The sequence below is a fragment of the Sinohyriopsis cumingii genome, chromosome 2 (assembly GCF_028554795.1).
Source record: "Sinohyriopsis cumingii isolate HCF-2022 chromosome 2, ASM2855479v2, whole genome shotgun sequence".
Classification (NCBI taxonomy): domain Eukaryota; kingdom Metazoa; phylum Mollusca; class Bivalvia; order Unionida; family Unionidae; genus Sinohyriopsis; species Sinohyriopsis cumingii.
In genome coordinates this window covers 34,331,755-34,358,238 of record NC_142962.1, presented here as the reverse complement: position 1 = coordinate 34,358,238, position 26,484 = coordinate 34,331,755, and the positions used below count along the sequence as shown (strand labels likewise).

General features: G+C 35.8%; 1 protein-coding gene across 10 annotated transcripts in view; it reads left to right on the top strand.

Annotated features, from left to right (window-relative positions):
- The window catches only part of LOC149804603 (SPARC-related modular calcium-binding protein 1-like), a 144,316-nt gene that overhangs the window by 27,412 nt on the left and 90,420 nt on the right, over positions 1 to 26,484 (top strand). For all 10 annotated transcript variants that reach the window (XM_089942303.1, XM_089942319.1, XM_089942325.1 and 7 more), the window contains exon 2: positions 22,056 to 22,227. In XM_089942303.1, coding sequence (XP_089798429.1) covers positions 22,056 to 22,227 — 172 coding nt within the window. The remainder of the gene's footprint in view (positions 1 to 22,055; positions 22,228 to 26,484) is intronic.

Sequence of the window (26,484 nt, the reverse complement as noted above, 5' to 3'; positions counted from 1 at the left end):
TAGTAATTGAACATACGACCATTATTTTCAAATCCGATCTATATCTCTTTCAAATCTCTAATTCATTCAACAAGCTGTGTTTAAAGATAAGAGACTAACTGGGCATAATGTATGTGCTGTTAACGTGGCCCCAGCTGTTGCACAGATTGTATGTGTTTTGTACTTAAATATTTTACCATTTTCATATACATCCATGTTGTAAAGTACATGGCAATAAGATTTTAGACTGAGCTAATTCCTGAAGTATAGAATTCTCCTCCATCTTGATCATATTTCAACACATATATAAAGTTCAATTTTGACTGCATTTTTGGGGAGATGTAAATTTATTTAAGTTTTAAGTTTTGAGTAGCGCTATTTGTGTCTCTTACACGCGGCGTTTGCCTAAATCAAGATATTTCAATCGTGCGCTTGTCAGCTTTACAGCTCCAAATTTTATTGGTAACGTTTCAAAGCCGTGTATTTGTCCACAACGTTATGTAGAGCACAAACCTTCAAAAACATTCAGAAAGAAAGAATTAAAAATAAGGTTTGAATTAAAGAAGAATAGATCAAAGGAATGAAGGAAGAACTGACAGAAGGAAGGGAGTCGATATAAATGTATCGCTTTTGCGTATAGTTCAAAACATTCATTAGTTGCCCATAAACAATTTTAATGTTTTATTCGCTTATCAAATTATTCACACGTTTTGCGATCTTATCTGGGTACATTGTAGCTTTCAATCTTTATTTGTACTGTTAAATGGTTGAATCGGAGGAATTGGCTGGCTGTATGTACAACGAGGCCTAACCGCTCCGGTGGCCTAGTGGTTAGAGCGTCTGCTTCGGATGCGGAAGGTTGTGGGTTCGATCCTCGGCCGAGTCATACCAAAGACTTACAAAAATGGTACTAACAGCTGCCTCACTTGGCGCTCAGCATTAAGAGGTTAGTGTTTGGACTGGTCGGCCTGGTGTCATGATACTGTGACTGGGTGGGACATCATGCTACATGTCGGCGGCATGATGCCCCATTGCTAGATATCACTATAAACTGCCACATTGCAGACATCGTAGCGATATCACTGAAAAATTGTTAAAGCTACGCTAAGAATCCAAATCACTCACTCACACACACACACACACACGCACACACACCGAGGCCGCTTGATGTTTAGTACGGGAAAGACACTCCCAGGGAAGATTAACGCGTAATCATTTGCATTCAACGACTCCTTGAATCGGAAAAATGTTTTGCCTGTGGTTCCTGTAATTTCGCAGTAAATGCGCGAAATTCCATGCATCTTTTACCGATTTTGATTAATTCTTCCAGTACTTGTAGCCAAAAATGAGAGTTTGGTGTAGAATTTGTCATTTGTAAAACACAATGGCGTTCTCTCTCTCTCTCTCTCTCTCTCTCTCTCTCTCTCTCTCTCTCTCTCTCTATATATATATATATATATATATATATATATATATATATATATATATATATATATATATATATATATATATATATATATATATATATATATATATATATATATATATATATATATATATTAAAAGTTTCTAAAATGTGTCCGATAACACGTAATGGAAAGTTATTTCAAAATACTGGACTAATTAAAAATTTGCATATATTTCTTCTGCTGACATGATTTTAGATTTTCCTGCTCACAAAATTTCCACAGTGTAACGTAACACATTTTATACAGGCGAATGATAGATTTCGCTGTTTGAATCATAGACCACCCTAAAAAAAGTAAATGTACATTAAAACTAAACAAAGTCTACATAATAAATTTAAAGTGTACCTTGGGGGGGGGGGCAGAGTGGTCGAGTGGTCTAAAGCGCTCACCATTACGGATCATTGCCATCTCACCTCTGTTTGCGTGAGTTCGAGTCTCGGGTTCGGCCCATGTGGGTATGTGAGAAAGCTTGCCAATAATTTATCGTGGGTCGATGGTTCTTTCCGGGGTTTTCCCGGGTTCTTCCTCCAACATTGAGACTGGCCGCCATGTGTAGCACATCCTGTGTTGAAAATGGCGTTAAATCCTACAACAACTATGACAGCAACAACTTCGTGATAGTGCAAATTATACACTGGCATGTCATTGATTTGACCTCTCGGCTAGGCGTGGCATGTCTCAGTCAACTCATGCTAGGAGGGAGGCAGCAATCTTTCATTTGTAACTACCAAAAAATTCTACATACAGGAGTTTGAAAACTATATACTCCAGAATGCCAAGAATTTCATGCACAAGGGAGGTAATTGACATTTCACCGTCACTTTATCACAGTTTTCAACAAGTATCTTACAGACCGTCAGCTTTCTCAAGAGACCTTCGGTTCCACCTAAACCCTTTAGTGTCTTATCGAGGCTGTCCATCTGTACACGAAATTAATTAGCACATGCCTTGACGTCTTAATTAATAAACCAGGAGAAAGTTTCCAGTCCGGTGAAATTTTGGGTTATAAATTTGTATTAATGCCGTACCTTGATGTGCCAGGGACAGAACATATCAACTCTGTCAAGTTATTCTAAGATAACGCTGCACTTGAACTGGGTATGAATGTCGTAGCTAGAAGACATAAATACCAACCATAGGTAAAAGCTAGAATAGAAACGCGAATCTCACGGGTGAAAGGTTAGCGGTGCTCATATTACATCGAGAACAAATTAACAACCACAACACTGCTTTGTAATCTCAAACCCAGGAGAAGAAAAAAACCCACAATCTTTGTTCAATTTTAAATGGAAACACTTCAAAGGTAAGGTCCATAATGGTGCATGTGAAAGTTCAGCACGTGCACGAACGTTTAGCAGTAACAAACAGTATGATTTGTAATTTTGAAGAGTTGTTACCAATGACAATGCCAATAGACATAGACTGGTTATATTTTTGTATCAGTACTTTAGATAACCAAGTAAGGTGTTAACGCATTTTAATTGTTTTGCTTATTTTATTAGCCACAGGATATAATATAATGGTTTTAATTTGACTTAATCGGAATTCCCTAATAATATTCACTCCGACTGCGGCATTGTGTTTATAATAAGAATTATTGTTTTGGGAATTTGATCATGGTTATTGCGCGCAATAGGTACAAAATTTCAGGGGAGAAAAGAAAAGAAAGGATGAAGATTTAAGTCCGATTCTTTTTTTAAAAAATAATATGAACCGTGGCATTGTGATGATTTTTAAATGCCGTAATTTATAATATATTACTCTATTTTAGGCATCGAGTGATATTGAATTGGACTAATTTAGACGACAAAAAAGAGCAATAGATTGAAAAGAAAGAACACAGTGTAAAATATCTGTGCATCCCATTTATTTAAAACAGCTCAAAATATACAAAGTGTATAGAAGTAAATTAGGCTTTCTAATTAGTATAACGATTTTACTCACATAATTAAAGTCATATATTTCACTCAAAATATTTGCTAATGTAATATTTTGTAACCAAAAGATGGACGATGGATCGACAGAGATTTTGAAGTGGGGAATTCTAAATTTGCATAAAAGCATATTCGCAAGAGCCCATTTCATTTGTATCTTCCCACAGGACCGGACTTAAGGTCCCTGTGTGCCTTAGACACTTCTTTAATAAAATGATTGCCATTTACACGACTCTGCCTGTATACGCTTTTCAGTAACATGGTGTTTTCGTGGGCTCTATGCGCAGTGCGTACTGTTGAATAATACGGCCCTACATTACACAGACTATCAAATTATTTTGCCTTTAAGGTTTGGGGTATGTTATCTCCGGAAATGTATCAAGACACGTAGGATCTCGTAAATAATATGCAGAATTACATTTGTCAGAGTCTTAATAAATTCGTTAATTTGTTGGATAATTAATGAGGCGAGAAAGATTTTATCGAAATAGTATTTCATTACTCCGAACACCTGATTTCCTATTTAATCAATAACAATGATACGCACAAGCGCGCTACACACAGTCTCCGATAGATTCTCAAACTCGAGTCAGGCTGACTGTTATCTAGAATTAACATATATATAGTTTTCGTTTTCTTTTACAGTTGCGATTCTGCATATCCTTATATAAGATTAGGGTTAATTTCCGGTTTTGTTAAGGTTAAACTTAGGACACCGACACTGATTATGCTACGGACTCGATGTCACAACCTGCCATAAGCAGGTCCGTTGACAGGTGCGACACGAGTTTGACAAGCTTCAATAAGGCCCGACTATTAAGGATTAATGACCCCTTTGATGCAATCGTCCCGGTTGATTCAAGCAGTATTACTACCTCTCCTGATGTTACTACCTCTCCTGATACCGATTCACTGTAGCATTGTCATCTAGTAACCGGATATCTAGTCGGATTCCGTGCAAGGCTCGGACTTCGTAGCTTATTGGTAAAGTTATACTGTTTGACGTGGAGTTGGTTTACAATCTTCCAAGTGGGGGACCAGGTACCAAATAACATCACACGTGTTGTCTGTATTTTTCTTGCTTCTCTCTGTTTTTCAGGGCAAATAATCTTTTTATATAGCGTTCAACACATATTCGCAAATTTAAAAAACTTAATTGCAAATATTTCACTGGACCGTAGACCATTGCTATTTGGGGCTAAATTCGACACTGTTACTTTTCTGTAAATAGTGTTTTCCTCTTTGTTTAATGGACACGTGCTGTACCACGACCATAAAATCTAAGTTTCATCTTTCAGCTCTCTCATTTATTTATTTTTAATTATCTTTATCTACTTGGGTGTTCTGTGCAGATAACGTAATCCATCTCTTTCGTAGTGTGAACACATATCTGGCTTAAAAATAGCACCGCTTTTATTTTTGTATATGGAGGACTTGGAAAAAGATCGTACCCTAGCTAAAGGGATCGAAATATTATCATGTACTGGTTTCAGATTCTTAAATTCAGATTATGCGAAATAAATTAAATGTATGTACAATGTGTTGTATGGAGATATAGATCATTTTGCAGCTAAACAAAAAATGTGGTTCCCTTGTTTGAGATATATAATTTTCCCTTAGGTTTTGTCACGTTTCACTAAGACAGTGTGTGTGAGACCAGCTTACCTGTCTTTGTGTTTTAAAACAAAGACTTGCAGGTAAGTTTGTTCACATACGCAAACCAGGATTGACAGAATCATCTGGAGGTATATTGCACAATAAAATTAGAAATCAGGATTGGCAAAATCATCCTGGATGTATATTATACAATAAAACTGGAAATCGGGATTGACAGAATCACCTGGAGGTATATTATACAATAAAATTGGAAATCAGCATTTCGAGCTTCACTTTTAAACGAGTCCCAGTCATAGTTTAACTCGTGTTACATTTAAAACTTTGACTGTATGTAGATGCCATTACTTACAACATGAAAATGAATAAAGATAAGTTTTCTTACATCATATCATATTTCCATTGTGTTGCCGTCATATTAATGCTTAACATTTCCCTCCAATTTATTGTATAAATATTGATTATCATTAAGACAAGAGACATGGGTGTATATGGTAGTTTTAGTTTAAAGGATTTTAAGCAGTCAGATATGGTAATGTTAGAAGCGTATTCTACATAATTCACACATCTGGTACTGATAAAGATACTGACCCATAGGGTTTGGAGTCTTTATTTGTCATCACTGTAAAAGCAAGAATTTATACTGTTAATGAACTCTGACTTTGTCTCCATTCTGTCGTTTTGTAAATCTACCAATCTGTTCTCGGCAAAGGGCAGTCGTCTTGAGCCCTAGCTTGGGTGAACAATAAAAATTGGTTAGAAATCTACTTTGTGTTGGATGTTATTGTTTGCAACTTTTGTGCTCCGTAACACATTCTTATTATCTTCGACGAATTACCTGTATTTTAAGATTTGGATCATGTTTGTACTGCAGTCATTTAATATATATGACCAGGAGCCTGTTGGTCTATGAACAATGACGTCATATAATATGATAGTCCTGAAGCGATAGAATGTTTTCCGGAGGATGTTTAGGTGTGATTGGTCAGGTAAACAGTTAAGTGAATTTTTATGACTCCAATAGGGAAAATGTTTTACTTGCATATGTTTTATATTGTGTTTTCTTTTCTTTTTACATTGGAGACACACTATCGAATGTGCCGCGACATCATAATTAGAATGTAATCTTTGGAACAATGATAGTTTCGGCCGGAATATATTGTATACACCCTGAACGATGATTGCTGTTAAAATGTTGCCGCATATATTTCTTGAAAAATTATATTTTTACATCGCGAAGGATTTAAGTAATCTAAAACGACTTAGAAAATGCATAGTTATGTGTTTAAGTAATCTAAAATTACTTAGAAAATGCACAGGTTGGTGTGTGTTTTATTGCACAAGTCCTCGTTGAATATCAATCCCCAAATAAGTGTCATTACAGAGACAAGCATGCAAAAAGAACCCTGTCCCTAATAGTCCATAAAGTGACATCTAAATGAGTATTTAAATATTCATTAAAAAAAATTGCTCAGGTCGAAGATCATAAACTTTTCGTTTCAAATGCACAAAGAAAATTCATGTATGTGAACGAATGCTTTAAAGTCTGACACAATTACTGTGATCACTTCGTATTCCGAAACAGAAGGCCTGCTTGGCTGATTGCAGATCGTAAGTCATGAAAAATTTTCCACGCTACATTTCATTGAATTTTGAAGCACTAAACAGTTTCATTTGACTGTTCATGGGATAAATATTTGATTGAAGAGATATCCATACTTTAACTGCTTTATCTCCACGTTTCTTCCTCGTTCTTAACTGGCGTCACGAATGCATGCTTTCGTGTTGTATAGTGCCGGATTACCCATTAAACACACTCAGCACGTGCAATGGGAACGAGCCCAACAATGGCACCAGAAAATAATTCCAATTAATTGTTGATGATAAAATTTAAAGAATTATATATGACCATTTCGATCTGCAATGTACAAGTATTTTAATTTGGAATGATGGCAACACTAATATTTCCCCACGTTTTAGCTTTTAATATTGTTTTTGGGGGGTTGCTTGGTTGGAGTTGTTGTTTTTTGAGTTTCACATTTTGTAGAAAGGGGAAAGGACAGTATAATATTTTCAGTGCTTAGGGCACGCTGGAAGGCTTTAATCCGGCACTGATACGTAAAGTAATAATAATTCTAGGAAAACATTTGTGCTAGATTAAGTTTGGGCATGTAGTGTGCATTAGCGTCCGCCCATCCTCGCCTAGGAATGCTTTTTTGTTTACCAAAATTTTCATGGTAAGAGATTTTCATTAAAGTTTCTTGATGTGGTAGAAAAGCCTAATTTTTGGAGTTGCGATTGTGTGTGTGTGTGTGTGGGGGGGCGATTGTATAGGGGGTGATAAGGTAATAATATTAAAACAGTTTTGTCATGCTACTAATATTCTTTTAAAAATGTAATTGAATCGGGTCATCCCTTCACTGACGAGTTTGAAAATTCATACATCTTCATAGTTGTGGAGATTTATTTTGAAAGTAGGTGACTACATAGGTGAAAAGGTACGCCAGCAACCGGCCATAGCCGAAAATAGTATGTGTTACATTTATCATTTTCTTTCAGAGAAGACTTATCACGATATAAAAAATTGTTTAGCATTTTTTCTTGGTCGTTATTTATTATGAGATGAATGTCGGAACCACGTTATTTTATGTCAAGTCTCGCCAAGAGTCCGTAGCGCTAGGCATAATATACCCTCGAGAAGAAAAAAACAAAACAATCGAACGTTTCATGGTTTCTCTCAAACTGTCCTTCAGTGAACAAGGTGAACAACATTCTCTACCGACAAAGACCGTTTGGCCTTGGTGTGTCTCATTTTGAATCTTCGTTACAGTAATTTGTACGTCGAACTTTGGCGGAAAAAAGACGAAAAGTTTAACAATAACAGTGCTAGAGTTGCTGGGCAAAGTCTCAAATTTGATATATTTTCGCTAGTTTTTGATAATACCTTTGGAAATTAGGTGGACACAAGAGCAGGCGTTTGTACAAGAAATCGGCTCTTTCAACCTTTGGTTGCAAGTGGCGTTGGGACTTTCGACCAAATGTCACTCCAGAAATATTTCGATAGAGCGATGCGGTGTAAAATGGGGGAAATCGCAGTAAAATTGCAGAAATATCAGTCACACACTGAAGTATGATAGGCTGAAATATGATCAGGTCAATTCAAAATGATACTAGTAAGTTTTGAGGGTACTGTGAGACCGCAGATAAGTAAAACCGGCTTATTTGAGCAAAGTACAAAAGTCACTTTTACATTTTACCTATTTAATCGGATTGGACACTCGTGGGCATAGATTTTACTCGCTCTCTGCCAATGAAACTGGATTTTCAGCTAAAGCCGGGTACCAGCAAAGGGTAAAATGTGACATTATATCGATGAAGTTATAATGTGATGATCGCCTGGAGCTGCTGAGTATGAACTGATTTTACGAAATCAGACTAAACACGCCATATAAATTAGAATTTACCGGATTACGGAGGGGGAGTGGTAGGTAGTTAGAGCGAAAACCAAAATGTCATGGTTGCTAAAATATAATATCGGGTCAAGATGTACGCTAATAGTTCAACTTCGATGTTTACCATTGTGTTTTGAGAATCTATCTGGGACATGCCGAAGGGATCTAATCGCGAAATTAAACAAAACACCTCGCTCGGTCGAATACTAATTCATGATTTGCGTTCCGATTGATTTGGTTCTCGCAAAATAAAATCTTGTAAAAACTATAAGCAGACAGTGTTTGTTTTGGTACACGTAAAGGTCGATACATCAGCCTAGAGTGTTTCGTTTCTTGACAATATTATGAGAGTAAACAGTATCTATGATTTTTCATGCAAAATGTAAAAATGGTCGCGACATATGCATCTGACAGCCAGTTTAAAAACGCCTCAGTATTTCTTTATGAACGTTTATTTAAAGATGACGCAGAGAACAGAATGACCTCGAAGAAAGGGATTTGTTATGAATCTTTTAGGGGGATAGTCATATGCCCCATTCTGAAACTAAATTAACACCCGTACCATTATCCATAAGAGTTCATACAAATATTCAGTACCATTATGAGGTCACCATTGTGGCAAGCCGCTTTACTCCAAATTGATACATGTTCCGTAACACGATGCATGGAATCAGGTCCTTATTCCAGTCACCTTTAGTCTGAAAATTCACTGTTTGAATATATCTTTCGTGCAGCAAATAGTCATTCTGAAAATGTTACAAAAAACACGAGTTTACTAAATAAAAGTAATGTCGATCAACCAGTCTACTGTCTCGGCCCTTCTTACTGAAATGTTGTGGAGTTTAACGCCATTTTTCAGCACACGATAGGCTATGCATGGCGGCCAGTATTAATGGTGGTGGAAGAACCCGGGAAAACCCAGGGAAGAACCACCGACCCACGAGAAGCTACTGGCAAGCTTTCTCAAATAAACGGTACAAGAAGTATTTGCAGTGCTCCGTGTTCAATTTGGAATGGCGGTCTCTCAAGGAGCATGAAGGTACTAAATTGTGACGTGAAGGGTTGTAATGCTGCCACTGTGGTAAGTGTCTTATGGTTGGGGTGGGGTGCTCCCAATATTCTATTTAAATTATTATAGAAGTCCCACCCAGGTTCGATTTTTGCTGGAAGTTAAATTAGTGAAAGATAGATGTAAAGCTCCGAGCCCCCAGTCAGCAATGCCGACGGTTAAATGATTGAATTTACAAGTGAAATTCAACGAATAACAATTTATTAATAATTCAATAGTCAAGTGCTTTAGATTTCCCAAGTACTCTCCTTCCGCTCGACCCTGTGATAGCCTATTGCATCACTTGATTAGTAGTATGAGATAGCTTTCCACCTGTTCTTGTATTCTACTCATCTGTATATTCTTCTTTTCGATTCCTCCAATTCCTATTCCTCTTGCTCTCCAAATTCATTCTTCTCCTCGACTTCTCTATACTCCTCCTTCTTCTCCACTTTCTCCTCCTCGACGTCTTTTATTCCTCCTCCTTGACTCTCTTCACCGACTAGAGTTGTCGATTTCAACTGCTCTGTTAGTCTCACTTCCGTCTCCCCTCTTAGAGACTCGGGACTTAACTGAACCGGAAGTTCTGCCCCCCCCCCCAATAAGCTTCGGTCACGCATTCATTCACATCGAAATACTCATACGTTCTTATATGGTAAAACAACTTCGTAACAAAAGCACGATTTCAATTACTTATACATACATCAACAAATTACGTCACATCAGTACATATTCCTAATCCCATTATACTAAACAATATCACAGCAATCGGACGCGGTTTTTTTTACATTACAACTCATACAAAGTACACAATATTCAAATATCCATGCTCTGATATATCCATACAGCCATATTAACTAATCTTACACACTTCTACCATTTTCCAAATTAACAATTCAAGCATGGGTAAATTCTAACATATCACACGATTAGATGCACTAGTAACATAACAGCGAATTACAAAATTAATTCTGACCACAAGCTGACAATCTACATAATTCACTACATAATACTCAAGCTCATTTCTCAAATACGCATGTAAATTAAACACTAAAGTGGTAATTATACGTACCAAACGATCCTAGTAATTAAGTATGCATACTAGACATAATTACAATTACAATGCCGTAATATTCTGCAAAAATCGAGCAAATAACTTACTGACCTTTACGAAGCTTTGTCTTTCCTTAGAATCTCCTCTCTAAGGTTTACGCCAAAATTACGAGTTACTTCCACGGAGAAACCCTATATTGCTCAGCAATCTGACTAGTCGAGACTAAATTTTCGCTTGCTAGTTAGAAGTTATAATTCGGATCGAAATTGTTGACACAATTCCGATTAGGTGTCTTTTTAACCAGATCCAATCAAACTTAGCGGACAATGTCCTTCTCGCTGTCTGTCCACGTGAGGACGGATTTAGAACACGCCCCGGTCCCTCGCGGGTTCCTCTGATCTTAGGACTAAGCTGTAACACATAGGTGAGAAGTTGCGCGATCTAACGCCTGTGTCGATTCAAGATGTCGTCTCTCTGGTCAAGGTAACGTTGCGTAAGAGATTAACTCTAGCCTGCGGCAATGTTTAGACGTCAACCATGGCTTATAATAATACCTTAGTTTATACACGACTTACTAACTGGGGCTCAGCAAACGTGCCATTAATATTTTTCTGTATTGGATTGTGTTATAACCTCTTATCATCACATGAAATGTTTGCGACGAGAGGGGTGTTCTTCTATATCAGACAACAGTTGTTGTTGCTTTGGGTTTAATGCCATTTCTGATAGCAATATAGGCTATACATGGTTGCCAGTATAACTGGTGTATGAAGAGCCCGGGGAAATCACCGGTAAGAAGCACCAAACCACGGGAAGCTCCCGGCAGCTTTCTCACATATCCACATTGGTCGAGCCCAAGACTCGAAGCGATGTGGACATATTGTCAGACGGCAGTGATTGGTAAAGCCGAACGCAGAGATAAGTTCTCATATTCGCATCTTTCACATCGAATTAATTGAACTACATACGTACAGGTGTACAAAAGGAAAGTTATATATTTTTTAGGAACACACACACATACACACACACACGCGATAGACTCGAAGTATTACTGCTCAATCTTAAATTTGACATTTTAAGATATCCTTACCCAAAAAATAATGGGTGATTTTTTTAAACTTCTATCTTTTTCATCTTGGAACATTTTCATCTATTTCCTGCCTAATCCTCTGAAGAGTCTTATTGATGTAATTTCATGTTTGTTTTGTGATTCGAACATGGGTGTACATGTGTGTAAGGTTCTTGTGTACATGCGCGTATTTAGCTGCATATTTGATTCTTCTGTGTTGTACCGTACAGAATATTACATTGGGCTATCGATTGGGCTGTTAGAATATTACATTGGGCTATCGACTGGGCTATTAGAATGTTACATTAGGTTATCGGCTGGGCTATTAGAATATTACATTGGGCTATCGACTGGGCTATTAGAATGTTACATTAGGCTATCGACTGGGTTATTAGAATACTACAGTGGGCTATTGATTGGGCTATTAGAATGTTACATTAGGCTATTGATTAGGTTATTAGAATATTATAAATGGGCTATTGATTGGGTTGTTAGAATATTACAGTGGGCTATCCATGTTATGTTTCTTAGAACGTGGCAGTGATATGTCCTGAAACTATACATAATATAACCCAGATAAAAGAAAAGAAAAGTCGATGATTCGATCACCCCGGTTAAAATCCATGCATTTAGATCAAAATAAACTGACAGCTAGTCGTATTCAGTATGAATCCACCGTGGATTTGAACCCAGAAGACATACCCAACGCAGCGAATATCCCAACTACAAAAAACGTTTCATGGCGCAGTTGTTAAATCTCTCTTTCTCTCTCTCTCTCTCTCTCTCTCTCTCTCTCTCTCTCTCTCTCTCTCTCTCTCTCTCCGTTTCCATTTTGTATGGTCATTTGCGGCTGACTATATTCGGATAAAGTGGATGGACGCATATGAACCAATATGCAGTGCTGTACAGAAAGACCTGTTCCAAAATCAAACGCTTAATGGTTGATAAATGGATTCCAGAGCAAAAGGGCAGGTAGAAGTATGTCTTGTCGCAACGTGGAGTCTTATTCAGGTACGTTTGTGTGTACGTACTTACGTAAGTACGAGACTTTACAGCAAAAAAGCACAACCCTGGCTATATTTTACTGAGTGAAAGTAAGATTTTAAAAGTAAAAAGATTACAAATTCTTACAAATATTTAGAAAAACAAACATCTGAAATAAAAGTAAACACGTACAACTCAAAGATAAAATATATAAAAGGTAAAGATGTTACAATTCTTTCAAAGGCATATAAAATATAAGATTCTTTTTCATACGAGGAGCAGTGATGTAAAGTATATAGTATATACCAAAATACTGAACGGAGAAGAGAACGTCATTTAAACCAATGATACCGCTTACCGATTTCAATTTCAATATAATTCTTAACATGACTGGACCCGTTCATGTCGTCAGCATGTTATACACTTCGTTGCCATTCCTCTTAAAATAACGAGAAGAGATATAGGGACAGAGGACGTTGGAATTAAAATATCAATCTCACCTAGAAATATGTTATCATTCTCACCTAGAATCATATTTACGCTCAATTTTGCGATTATATAACTGGCATATATGTTCTAGTGAAATGTGGGAGTGACTTTAGGTAAAACATTATTTGCATGTTATACGTATAATGACCCAATATAACTTTTTCAAAGTACCATACCAATGATTTCAAATAGGTGTTGTTTCGGATATATTTCATACGGTCCACTAATTCTTATTTAGGTCTATATTATCCAAATTTGTAACAAATACAATTTTAACTGTATTTTAGATAAGATTGTTCAGACAATAAAAAACTTCGCCTAAAAAATCTCAATTTAGATAAATAAAAAATCTTCCTGATTTACTAAATACTCCTTTTCTCTCTCTCTCTCTCTCTCTCTCTCTCGCCAATAACTCAATAAATATACAACTGTCTATTATAGTTAAAAATAGGTTTAAAAACAAACAAATACATTACAAGTTCTACTGTTAACCAATATGTTTTTCCGTCATGTCTATTTTCCCTCGATTTTAAATCGTATCGAACCACGCCTATTTCCATGGCACTACATCGAACATCTTTACCGGAATAAAGCAAACTCCCAACTAAATATATTACACTTAGACTGAGGTGTATTAGCATGCAAAAAATACGAGCCAACTAAATATGCCCACCCTGAATTGTTCTTTTAAATGATTAACTACTTTAATTGTGTGCCATTTCTTTAATCTTGTCCAATATGAGAACGACGAGGATACTACTGTAATTAGCAGGTTTTAATTAAATTCACATATACATAAATATGGAAATTTAAAAACCGGAAACTGTCTTTAAAGCTGTCATATGTTAACTGCGTTTAGACATGGGTGGAGTATTTGAATAATAAATTAAATAATAATATTGTATTAAATGACAATCAGTTTATTTCGCAAACCTAATGTATGTTAATTAATAATTTACAGTATTTTATGCTCACTGAAGATCGAAACACTGGCAAGATATAATAGTATTAGCATCATTTATTTATTGATTAGAATGAAAGATTTCTTGCCGCACGCATGATCATGTGAGCTCTTATCTATCTATCTATCTATCTATCTATCTATCTATCTATCTATCTATCTATCTATCTATCTATCTATCTATCTATCTATCTATCTGTCTGTCTGTCTGTCTGTCTGTCTATCTATCTAACTATATGTATGTCTGTCTGTCTGTCTATCTAACTATATATATAATATATGTCTGTCTCTCTGTCTGTCTGTCCGTCCATCCGTCCGTCCATCCAACCATCCATCTATCCATCCATCCAACCAACCAACCTACTAACCAACTAACTAGCATTATCCTTTGGTAATTTAAAAATAAGTAGCACGCAAAACTTGAGCAGGGTTCTTAGCGCTAAGATATTTTGTAAAAGTCAGCCTTGGACCCGCAATTTTCGCTCATGCAAGAAAAGGGGATTCTCCAATTATCATAAGGAAAGTTTAACAACAACATACTATGCTAAGTCGAACCGCAGACGACCAAAACGTGTATCAGATTTTATACAGAAGTATTTTGGTGCATGTTAAATTCCAGTCTACAGGCAAGCAGAAAAACGAACTGATATGGCAAGTTTGTCATGGTCTAAAAACAGATTCTTGAGATTTCGGTGAATCTAAGATGATGAAGTCGTGTTAAAAAATAATCTACATGTATTTTATATTGAAATGGGAATTTTTATCTTTCTCTTTTTTGCATTTTCCTATGTAACAACAAAATATGGAAGTATTTATTTTGAAATATGGGAATATTTGCATGGTCGTAGCTTGAGCATTTCGAAATGTACGCAAACGTCAACGTTTGGGTACTGGATGGGGTTTACCCCCTTATTCTGGTGGAGGACGAGGGCTAGGCCTGACAACAAAATGAGAGGTTGATGGTGCAATTTAGCGAATTTTAGATGGAAAAGACGGGTACTATGCTGCTCTTTTTTATCTTTTATTTCTATGTCGATTATCACTTCGTTTCATTAAATTTCCCAAACAAACAAAAGAAATAATACCAAAACAAATATCACAAACTAACAGCGTTTTTGCTTTGGACAAAAAGCCGACGTCAAATATCATTTTCGTAACTAAGAATAGAGCTCTTGGAATATAACATCTATCGGAATAACTCGTAGCTTTTCTTTAAAGATATGACCCATTAACTTCTAGTATTCTACGAATTTATAATCAGGACCTTGACAGTTAACACCTTATCACAGTAATATAATCTGGTCAACGATGTTGACCATGTATTGTACTCGACCATATAAATCAGATTGTGTAGTTAAGTCGCACTTGTCAGGGTGAAGGAGTATTGATAAGCGGACTTGAACAAGTCCTCAAAATGATGAATGTCGTCTGCACTGTATGGTGGTACTATTTCTTATCATTTCCCGGGTGAGATTTCACACTGATCCGTTGCTGTTTAACACCCATTAAGATGACAATGAGAAGCCATACAGATCTGTATCGGCCATTTTGGAGTGTATGGTTGCCACCAATTAGACTGCCGAAACGACTGTCATGAAAAGCCATTTTTGGAGTGTATGGTTGCCACCAATTAGACTGCCGAAACGACTGTCATGAAAAGCCATTTTGGAGTGTATGGTTGCCACCAATTAGACTGCCGAAACGACTGTCATGAAAAGCCTATCAGGTTTACTACACATAGCAATACATCACATGCAGAATTAAAAATCTGATTCTGATTTGGTTTTTGAATTTTTTTTTTATATTTACATTTTTGAAGTTCTTATATTTTGATACAATGCAAATAAAATAATTATTTGGTTTTTGTGCCCCACTTTTGACATCTGCTCTCATTTAGAGGCATATTTTGTCAAATTAGCACTTACTGACCTCTGCGGAAGAGAAATATTTTACTATTATTCACCAATGACTACATCAAAGATCTTACATGTAACGTCAGGCTTTACATGTAACATCAGGCTTAACATGTAACGTCAGGCTTTACATGTAACGTCAGGCTTTACATGTAACGTCAGGCTCTACAAATCTGATTTTAAATGAGAAGATATCAATGTTCTTTGCTGTTGATCTATACTTTCCTCCGACAAAAGGTCATGCCACAAAATTATTCCTAAATTTTTCCAGAAATTTTAATCAACAAAAGTACCACTCGAATGAAAATTAAAGTGGGACTAAAATGGAACAATGAAGACAGTCTGCACCAGGAGGCCAATCCCTACGATGCGGTAGGGACTGGTACATTGGAGGGATAGTCGTAGCATGGAAGTAGTGGTCTAATTCATAAATAGGACAAGCTTTGTTGGCGCACATAAAAAGATAAAAAGGAAACAAATAGTACAAATTTAGTAATGATGTAAAGGCGGTGGATATTTTTTAAATCTCAGTATTATTACGAGACACAACAATAATTAAATAATCTTTTATTAGTGTTTACGTCCAGTAAACAGTCTTCACTGTCAGAAAAGATGTTTAAATGTCCAAGAAAGCATGAAACAAAGTATATAGTAAAATTTGCATTGTTAAATTAACGCAACTTATGGCTGCGCTGATATGTTTCCACACAGAAGAAATCTTTCTCTGGAAGGTTGCAGTGAATGTCGGCTTGCATCGTTCATAAGGGCAATAACTGGCATTTCATGGCTTGCTTAGTTTAGAAACTGCCTTTTTAATTCTTATTTTGTAATAATGACGCATGTTTTAGCGTGTAAACTGTGGACGTTTAATGTCTTGATCAAGCTTGTACCACATCACTTTAGTCATTCAGACGTGCTGAGAAACTGAAAAGCACAAAATTCATGTGACATTATGCATAACTGACAACACATGTATGTTGACTTAGAGATAAATACCTTAAATGAACCGCAAACAATTTCTTTATTTACCCTTTTTATTATATATATATATATATATATATATATATATATATATATATATATATATATATATATATATATATATATATATATATATATATATATATATATATATATATATATATATATATATATATATATATATATATATATATATATATATAGGCTGCCGATATGTAACATTTCTCATTTGTAGCCATCCACTATCAAAAAACGCTCCATACACACCAACATAAATTTCGTAAGAAAATAAAGAAAAATCTGCATGGCAAAGCTCATCTTTCTATGATCACCCCCATTTAGAGTAATCATAGATCAGCTTTGCCATGCATATATTCTCTATGATTACCCCTATTAGAGTCACGGACCGCTCCTGTGGCCTAGTGGTTAGAGCGTCCGCATAGGATGCGGGAGGTCGTTGGTTCGATTCCTAGCTGAGTCATACCAAAGACTTATAAAAATGGTACTAACAGTTGCCTCGCTTAGCGCTCAGCATTAAGAGGTTAGTGTTAGGACTGGTTGGCCTGGTGTCAGGATATTGTGACTGGGTGGGACATCATGCTACATGTCTGCAGCATGATGCCCCAGTGCTAGACATTACTATAAACTGCCACACTGCATACATCGTAGCGATATGACTGGAACATTGTTAAAGCTACGTTAAAAAAAATCCAAATCCACCTTTGCAGTCACACCACCGCCACCCTTCCTCGCGACGCGTGAGAATCACTAGAAGTCGCAATTTAAAAAAGACCCCCCCCCCAAAAAAAAAATAAATTAAAAACAATAAAGAACCTAGACCAAACAAATTCGGAGATATTTATATAAGGCGATGAAAATGCAGTCCCATATATTACTTGAATGTAGAGGACAGTGGACCAGGATCGTACCAATTTTACACAATGTCATTCGCTGCGAAAATTGGGCAAAACGCATACAAACAGAGCTAAGAGACAATTGGTAACTGTGTGTGCCAAAACGTAATCTCATACTAGGATTGAACAAAATGATTACACAATATGAAATCATGCGCGAAGGAGAAAGATGGAAATAAAGCATTGATGTCTCTTCAGTCAATAATTAACCCTTTAGCCAATTATACGAGACTGCCTAGTGCTACCTATGCAAATTAGTGTTTTGTTCTACTTCCTTTTCACTTTTGACGGTTTATGTTGAAGAGCCGAGAAACAAGATTTTTAGAACGCATAATCACAGTCTTCAGAATTTAAAAGTGTTTCAGTGATTGAGATGCATTTAGTTTCCGTCTGTTTCTAATACCCGAACGCGACTCAGAAAGACAAACTCTCACTTGGGTCTACATATATATTATTATCACTGTACAGCGATCTTGATTCCTAGATCACGTCAGCATCAGAAAATTCAGATCGTTACGAGACGTGAAGCGTTGATTTATGATCCGGATCTTTGATCCTGAAAACAAGACATTATCTAGCAATCAAAATCTCATTACTGTGATAATTATATTTTTGTTATATGCCTATTAATTTTGAGATTTATTATAGTTTTATAATTTCGAATTCCTAAGGCGGGAAACTCACCAACGTTACCAGTTATGAACTTCTGTAAAGGGGCTGTAATGTACATTAATTATGTTAAGCATTTTCCGCAGTGATCTTGTTTCAAATGAACCATTTGGCTATATTATCTGTTTAACACGTTTTGTATTGGTGTATTGACAAAAACATGGTTCAGATATTGTACATTTGTTATATGCTCTTTTTTTTTTTCTTCGTTAACTTTACATTGTTAGGATCGTGTAATATTACCCGATAATGAACTCGCGTGCAAACATACATATTGCATTCACGTGCATAAAGGAACTACTTTCTACTGTAAACAAACAATTGACGTAGATGCCAGCACTTTTGATTTGTAAACAAATCATGTACACTCGTGTAGTAGGCGCTTTACGTTGTGGTTGTTTAAATTTTTTTCTCAATGAAGTAAAGCAAATGTTTCGTGGACTGCTACATACCAGCTGCTTTGTCACATTCCGCGTTAACTTGTTTGATACAACGTTTAGGATTTAGGCTAGCTATACAACAGACGCAAGAAAGGGTCCTTACAAATAACATACAAATGACAAGGTATATATCCTGTCTTCTTTAGCTGATGATAAGAACGGCAAAAAATATACTTACTGTTTTACATCTGAATTTCCTCAATGTATTTTCTTAATTCTGAAAATCCGAATTACATGAGCCATGTAATAGGTTCTCAATCTTGATTACACATTTCGAAATTGTACTGTAATTTCGATGATAACTGCAATTACATCCTCCTTACTGCACTCAAAATGAAATAAGCATTAAATTCCATAGCGTCTTTTTGAGAATTGCAATTGAAAGACTTCATATTTTTCCCACATTATGATTTTAAACATTCAATGACAGAAACAGAAACACATCTGCAAATGTAAACACGCTTCTCCCTCGCTTCTTCAATCCGATGTATTTCATGTGGAATTATCACATATAAATCCATTCCATAATCACGAAATTTCGTAGAATCGAAACAGTACCAAAATCTATTCATTCCAGATCAAATGGAAAAGTTGTTGCACTGCGCATTCATTCACAACATGACTCCAAATTTCAATTTAATTTTAACTAGACACGCCATTTTCTTTCGAAAGTTATGTCGAGCGCGCGACTAAGTTCAAATTTATCTGGGCGGAGTTATGTGCACAGTAATAATGTTGTTGTGTAATGAAGAATCTGTGCTTGTGTATTTAGTTTGGAATACGACATACATTCAGTTACTTTGTTTCTTGTAGTGTATTTTATTAATATAATTAAGCATTAGGTAGAATTAAAAAATGAGCATATAATAAAAAGGTTACTACATTTGTATGGGAAAATATGAACTCGTTTTGTCGGATGGATATACTGCACTACCAAGGTCGTGCAGTATTTCCATTCGAAAAACTCTTTCATATTTTCCCATACAAATGCAGTAACCTATAAATATCGCATGGTTTCTTAACTAATATCGCTGTTTATTCCTTGTGTTGGCATTCCATCGCTTGGTGCGCTGCTGTTGTAACCAGGAAACCTCAAGGATAAAGTAGCTCCAGCCTCGTTTGAGAGCGTGGTAATACAGAATCAGAACGATAGTATTGTTTTTCTGCTTGTGTAAATTACCGTAAAATTCTTGCTTTTTGGGGGGTACAAAATTGATAATCATATAATAAAAAACTCGTACTAAAAGCTAAACTGCGGGCTCTGGGCCCAGACTCAGCAAAGTTATGTACAGTACAACAGCCAACGGCAGAATTAATACAATTTCACAAACATGGGATAACTATTTCTAAGGACATGTGTAAATACTTTCCGTACAACTTCACTAACGCGGAGAAATATTTCGTAGGACATGTGTTAAATACCTTCTCTAGCGACAATGTGGTTACCATAGCAACCATATACAAAACCTATGTTCAACTTCTTCACAATGGCTCAGTCAACTTCTATCAGAATCGGTAGTAATGTTTGTTTCAACATGCTCTATATCCGGGATAGCTCTCCTAGGAGTGATGTGGCTTCTTTAGCGACCGGTGGAAAACGTATTTCGACTTCTCTGGAACGGCTTAGCCAATATCTAACATTCTCTGTGGGTATATTTCTTTGGACCATTTTGTCTGGGATGTCTCCTCTAACAACGATGAAACTTACATTGCATCCAGGTGGAAAACATTTTTCAACTGCTTCTGCAAAACAGCTGAGCCAATTCTGATCAAACTTTGAAGGAACGTTTTCAGTGAAAAGTGTGTCAGGAATGACTCCCTTTATAATTGTGTGGATTGCATAACAACCGTATTGGAATCATAGTTTCAATTTTTTCACGCTGAAGGTGGAGCCAATTTTGATTTATTTTTTGTAGGAGTACTAGCAATATTTTTCCCATTCATACCAATGGTGCCAGTGTACTATCGTTCTACTAGACATCACTATAAACTGTCACACTGCAGACATCGTAACGATATGACTGAAAAATTGTTAAAAGCTACGTTAAAAATCCAAATCACACACACACACACACGCACACACACACACACACACACACACACACACATACACACGATCTTTCTAGCTGAAGTTTCTCAAAGTAGAAGCACAACTACATGTCAAATGCCACCAGCTGCTTTTTTAATCAAGTAGCTTAAAATTGTCATGACATGGATGTCTTTCAACCCGAGGCATCTGCCTATTAATAGATTTTCATTTTTTTTAACAATGCATGCCAGGTGAGTAACAGTTGTGGCTTTTGTTTGTTTTTTTTAAAAGTACACTTTGAAATAAACAGCATTCTCTATATATTATTTTGTGTGTTTATCTTTGAACTGATATGACTGGCTGTATAGGCAAACTAGGCGGTTGCCTAGGGAACTAAGTTGAATGGGTCGCCATATTTGAGGAGAAATTATTGGGGTGGGTGGATGCCGATTGTGTGATTCGCCTATGGCGCCAGTTACTGCTAGCTATTCTAGGACCGCGCCTGATGGGAACTATTCTTTACAACAGTGTATATTTGGATTTTTATTCCTCCAATTATTGTCCATTTTTGTACATAAAAATGATTATTTTTGGTTTATTCAAAACCATTTGACTGATTCTAAATGAGTTACATACATTATTGCTTAGTGAAAGAGTAGAAATTGAAATCAGTCTAACTGATTGGAGATTTGTTATTTTTTTAAACTCTTGACTCTGCTTCGATTTCCTGACAAATTTTTGGTTGACGAAAATTGTCACAGTATACACTTAGAAAAGCCTGAATGCTGCTAGATACGTTTTCGTGAGACCTCGCTAAAAGTTTGTTTTGTTTATTATTTATTTTCCGTTTCATAATGTTGTATAGTCCTGTTAAACGTATACGGCTTACGAAACTACAATGATTGGAACAATGTTGTGTTTTATACAATGAAAGCGATTTATTTTTCTTGACAACATCTTTGCTTCCAGTCAAACTACTATTTGGCGGGAAAATTAGCTTGATACAGACAGTTTATGCGACGTTGCTGACACGCATATCTCTTTTGTGCATTTCAGGTGTTGTTTCGGGCGTTACGTGACTCAGAGTGCAAGGTCCGGTGCAAAAGCGGGAAAAGTCGCCCAGTCTGTGGCACAGACGCAATAACCTATCAATCAAAATGCGAGATAAAGCGTGCCAAAAGATGTGAAGGCAAAAACGTCGAAATCAAAAAAAGAGGGAAATGCTCAGGTAAGATGATAAAAGGTTTAGAATCGCATTTAGTTCTTTTAGTTTTATTTATTTATTTATTTATTTATTTTAGGGGTCACGTGCTTCAATACATCCATCTCTGTGTATGTATGTATGTATGTATGTATGTATGTATGTATGTGGTTTAAAGTGGCGATACAGTTGAGATATTCAAACGCACAAAACATATAATTAAAGGCAAGCAGTGCCATTTAATTATATGTAAGACACTTTACTGTATATGCCTCGACACGCTATAAACGTAACACATCATACCAACTGAAACAAAACCAAACCAGTTTCCACACACAGATTACATGTTTTTAAATAAGTCCGCATCGGTAGTGTATGCAGTTTAGGGGTGGCTATAAGATTTTTGCACACGTTTAAAATAGTATATTTTGTAAATCAGTGCAAATCAAAATATAAGAAATACATTCTACTCGACTTGGTAACAACACAAATGATACTAATTTTATCTTACTGCGAACACGTTTACAAAACCACGGCCGAACTAATATAGTCATATTACAATTAACCCATAACTTCAGTTAAGACTGATTGATTCTTACGCCCCCGTAAGCTTGTGTTATCGAGATCCAATAAAAAAGTGTACTTTTCATGATAGGGTGTTATGTAACAGGAAAAAGAGGAGACTGAATTGTTTTATTGCAAAAAAGGTTTCTAAATACAACAGAACATTTTGAATACTTAAAAAATATCATAAATTTATCCTGGTTTTAAGCATGGCTGAAGACCAACCTAGGCAAACTCTGAAACCACATCAAAGAATAAAATCATTCTTAAAATCACATAAAAGTAAACGAGAATTCCATAAAAGTGTTTTAAAGCCCTTATATTTGACCGTCCTATGTGTGCTTCGTAACGTGATTAGTTATTTAGATAAAAGAGAATTAAAACAAAAAAAGTTGTGATTTAGTTGATGTATAAAAACTTAACAATTAAACAAGGGCCATCAGACTGACCAATCGAAAATAAGCAATGTTCCTCATCTATGTCCTACGACTCAGTTTATCATTCCAGTTAATATAGATATTGCACGAATATCTAAGTAGATACATCTCCACTACAACGAATATTGTCATTTTTCATATTGAAGCCAATAAACGTATTTCAAAACTACATTTAAGATTTGACAGTGGTGGCTCAATGAACACAACGTGACTTAACGTCTTTGCCAAAATCAATAATACCGTGTAGTATGGATGGCAATAGATGGATACTGCATGTGGTGTTTGCATTTAACTGATAAAAGGTACCCGAGTATGTAAAATCGGGATTTTTCTTAATCCCAACATACACTACATTGCCAATTATCCTTGTGTGTACAAATAAGTTTTACGGGTCAAATATTACATCAATATAATAATCGCGTCACAAAGCACACCCGAGTTAGTCGTATGTATAGGGCTTAGAAATACTCTTTATGTTTTTCTCTTTTGTTTCTTAAGAGTGATTCTTACGTGTGATTTTTACGGCGAAGCTTCAGTGGTGGTAGCATAGAAAGGAAACATACTACTTTTGTAGTTTTATTGATAAAAGTCCAGAACTTTTTAAAATTAATTATGTGTGTGTATGTGTTTGTGTACAAGAGGGCTTGACTCGAGGCGGGGGTTGGGGGTGGCGGGGATCGGGTTTTGAGGCGGTTTTTTATTATTATTTATAATCCCAATAACCATAACAACGGTAAATCCGCCACAGATTTAGATAGAGTTGCAAGCAATTTCTTTTCTTCAGTCAACTGTGGAATGGATTCTGCCCCCACTACCTAAAAACTCACCCTTTCCTGCAGTATCTTCTCACTTACACAAAAAATAATCTTACACATATTTTATATGTATATTTATTTCTTTGCTTTGTTTCGGTTTGTTTTAATCTGACCTTGATCAATTGTAGCTTATATGTGTTTCAAATCAATCGCATACACCTCGACAGTGTTAGTTACAATGCAATTTCTATCGGATATTGCCAGAACATCCGGGATTTATGCTTGTATCCTAAAATAGACCTTGCATAGCTATTATTTTTATCAAGGTACTTAAAACTTCATTACAAGATTTTGTCTGTATTGAAAACATCTGTTGGTACTTAATTGTGCACCTCGTTGATGGTATGAGTGGAAAATGTTAGATGCTTTTGAAATGTCCCCACTAACCCTCATGCATAAATAATCTGATTATATTACCATATTGTTCTCTCAAAAGGGTATTAGTTATATTAATAATTGGATGATATATCATAAAAATGGAATAAACTAGTAAAATGGTATCGGAAAAGACACTTGAAGCAAAACGTTTTTGATGTCATAGAAAACAAATAAAAAAAATTACTTAATACAAATGATGAGCTTCAGTTTAAAGCAAATGTGAGGGGCTCCGGGTGTTCGAGTGGTATAAGGTCCTGGTGTCCGAGTGGTTTACTGCCCCGGGTGCCTAGTGGTCTGAGGCGCAGGCCTTTACCGATCACTTAGTCTGACATCTGTCCGCGTGGGTTCTGGTTTCTTCTTGGCCAATGTGGGTATGTGAGAAAGCTTGCCAGTAGCTTCAATTGGATCAGTGGTTCTTCCCGTGATTACTTGACGTCATATGTAGTCTGTCTTGAGCTGAAAAATACAGTAAACGCATATTTTTCTTTTAAAGTTTTAACTCTAGCATTATATTTAAATCACGGATCAAAAAGATGTGCTAAGAATTTCTGATGTAGAAATTCAAAAGAAAACGATGACACTATTGTGTCAAATCTTAGATAAAATAATATTTATTCCCATAGGTAGCCGATTATTTAAAACAACAAAGTAATATACTTTCATTATTTGTAAATGCATGAAGTGTCATTAAAGAAATTCAATAGTTTTATTTTTACATCTATCTTCCATGAATAATTTAATGGCATACGATGACAAAATTTGACCTTCATATTTAACTTTTTCAAATTTATACCATGACGACATGTATTGCTAGAGAGTCTAAGAACGAGCATTTGTCACAAAAAAAGAGAAACCATGACTCAATGATTGTACACATTAATGTTTCCAAAAGACTGAGCCAGCTTCATGTTTATTGGATACTTTTAAAAAGTAATGTAAACGTCCTTAAGGCAGCAGAAACTGCCACCAAAGGATTTTATGGGGCTAACAACACAAATAGTTTTCCTCCAATCAAACTAAAGACCACACATGCCCGATACTCTAATATCACACCCGTATTTGTATCTCCACATTGTCATGATTTAAGAGTAATTATAAGCCTTTCACATTGGTATGATTTATCAGTATGCAGTTCTAAGCCTTAGATCAGTGCTTAACGTATCGGTACCACGAAACAGGTTCAGAAACACCAAGTACACAAATTTATTCCTATCTCCAGTTATTAAACACACGTAAGAATATCCTACGTTATTCTTATATTAAATTTTTTGAAAAAGATCAAATTTATGAAACTTGGCAATGCTACTATAAAGTTTATTGAACACGGTTCAGTTTGAAGACTGCACTGCTAACAAACTTATTACTTAATTTGAGAGCTATCTTTCCAACACCAAATTTGTATAATCAAAACAAATAATCACGGAATCTATAAAAAAAAAACTAGTATTCTCACACCCTCCCGTTGTTTGTACCCATTTCCCGATTTAAAAAACAAACAAACAAAAAGCATCAAGAATTTTAAAACTCCCAAAACTTAGTCTTTTCTTTCATTCATTTACAATTTCTAACCTGATTGTTGCCAGCGATCTCTTAACACTTTCATCATATCGGCGTTTTTAAACCAAACGGAAGCAAACAAGCGGACAGACTGCTAACCGTGTTTTTCTGGTTTCATGAGCAGTCCATTTTCGTAAAAAATGTGTCGTCTGCGTCCAATATTTGTAATGCCTAGTTTTAATATTTCTAAAACAAATTGAACAAATTTAAAGGATGAACTATTGTATGGATGTGTTCAACGAAATGTAACTCCAAAGTTTACGGAATTATTGAGATTTTAAAAGACATTGAACCACCTCACATCTGTTACTTGAAAACAGAAACTCGTCTATGGAAATATGGCGACCGTGTTACAAAAGAAACTCCCGTTTGAATCGAAACGCCAACAAGCTGACACTGTTGGGAATCCTTGAGGCGACTCTCAGATTAGAAATTATAAATTAATGAATTAAATGACGTGTTTTTTTTTTGTTTTTTTTTTTTTGTTGTTGCATTTTTTGAATCATCGATGCCATTTGTTCTTAAAACTGGAA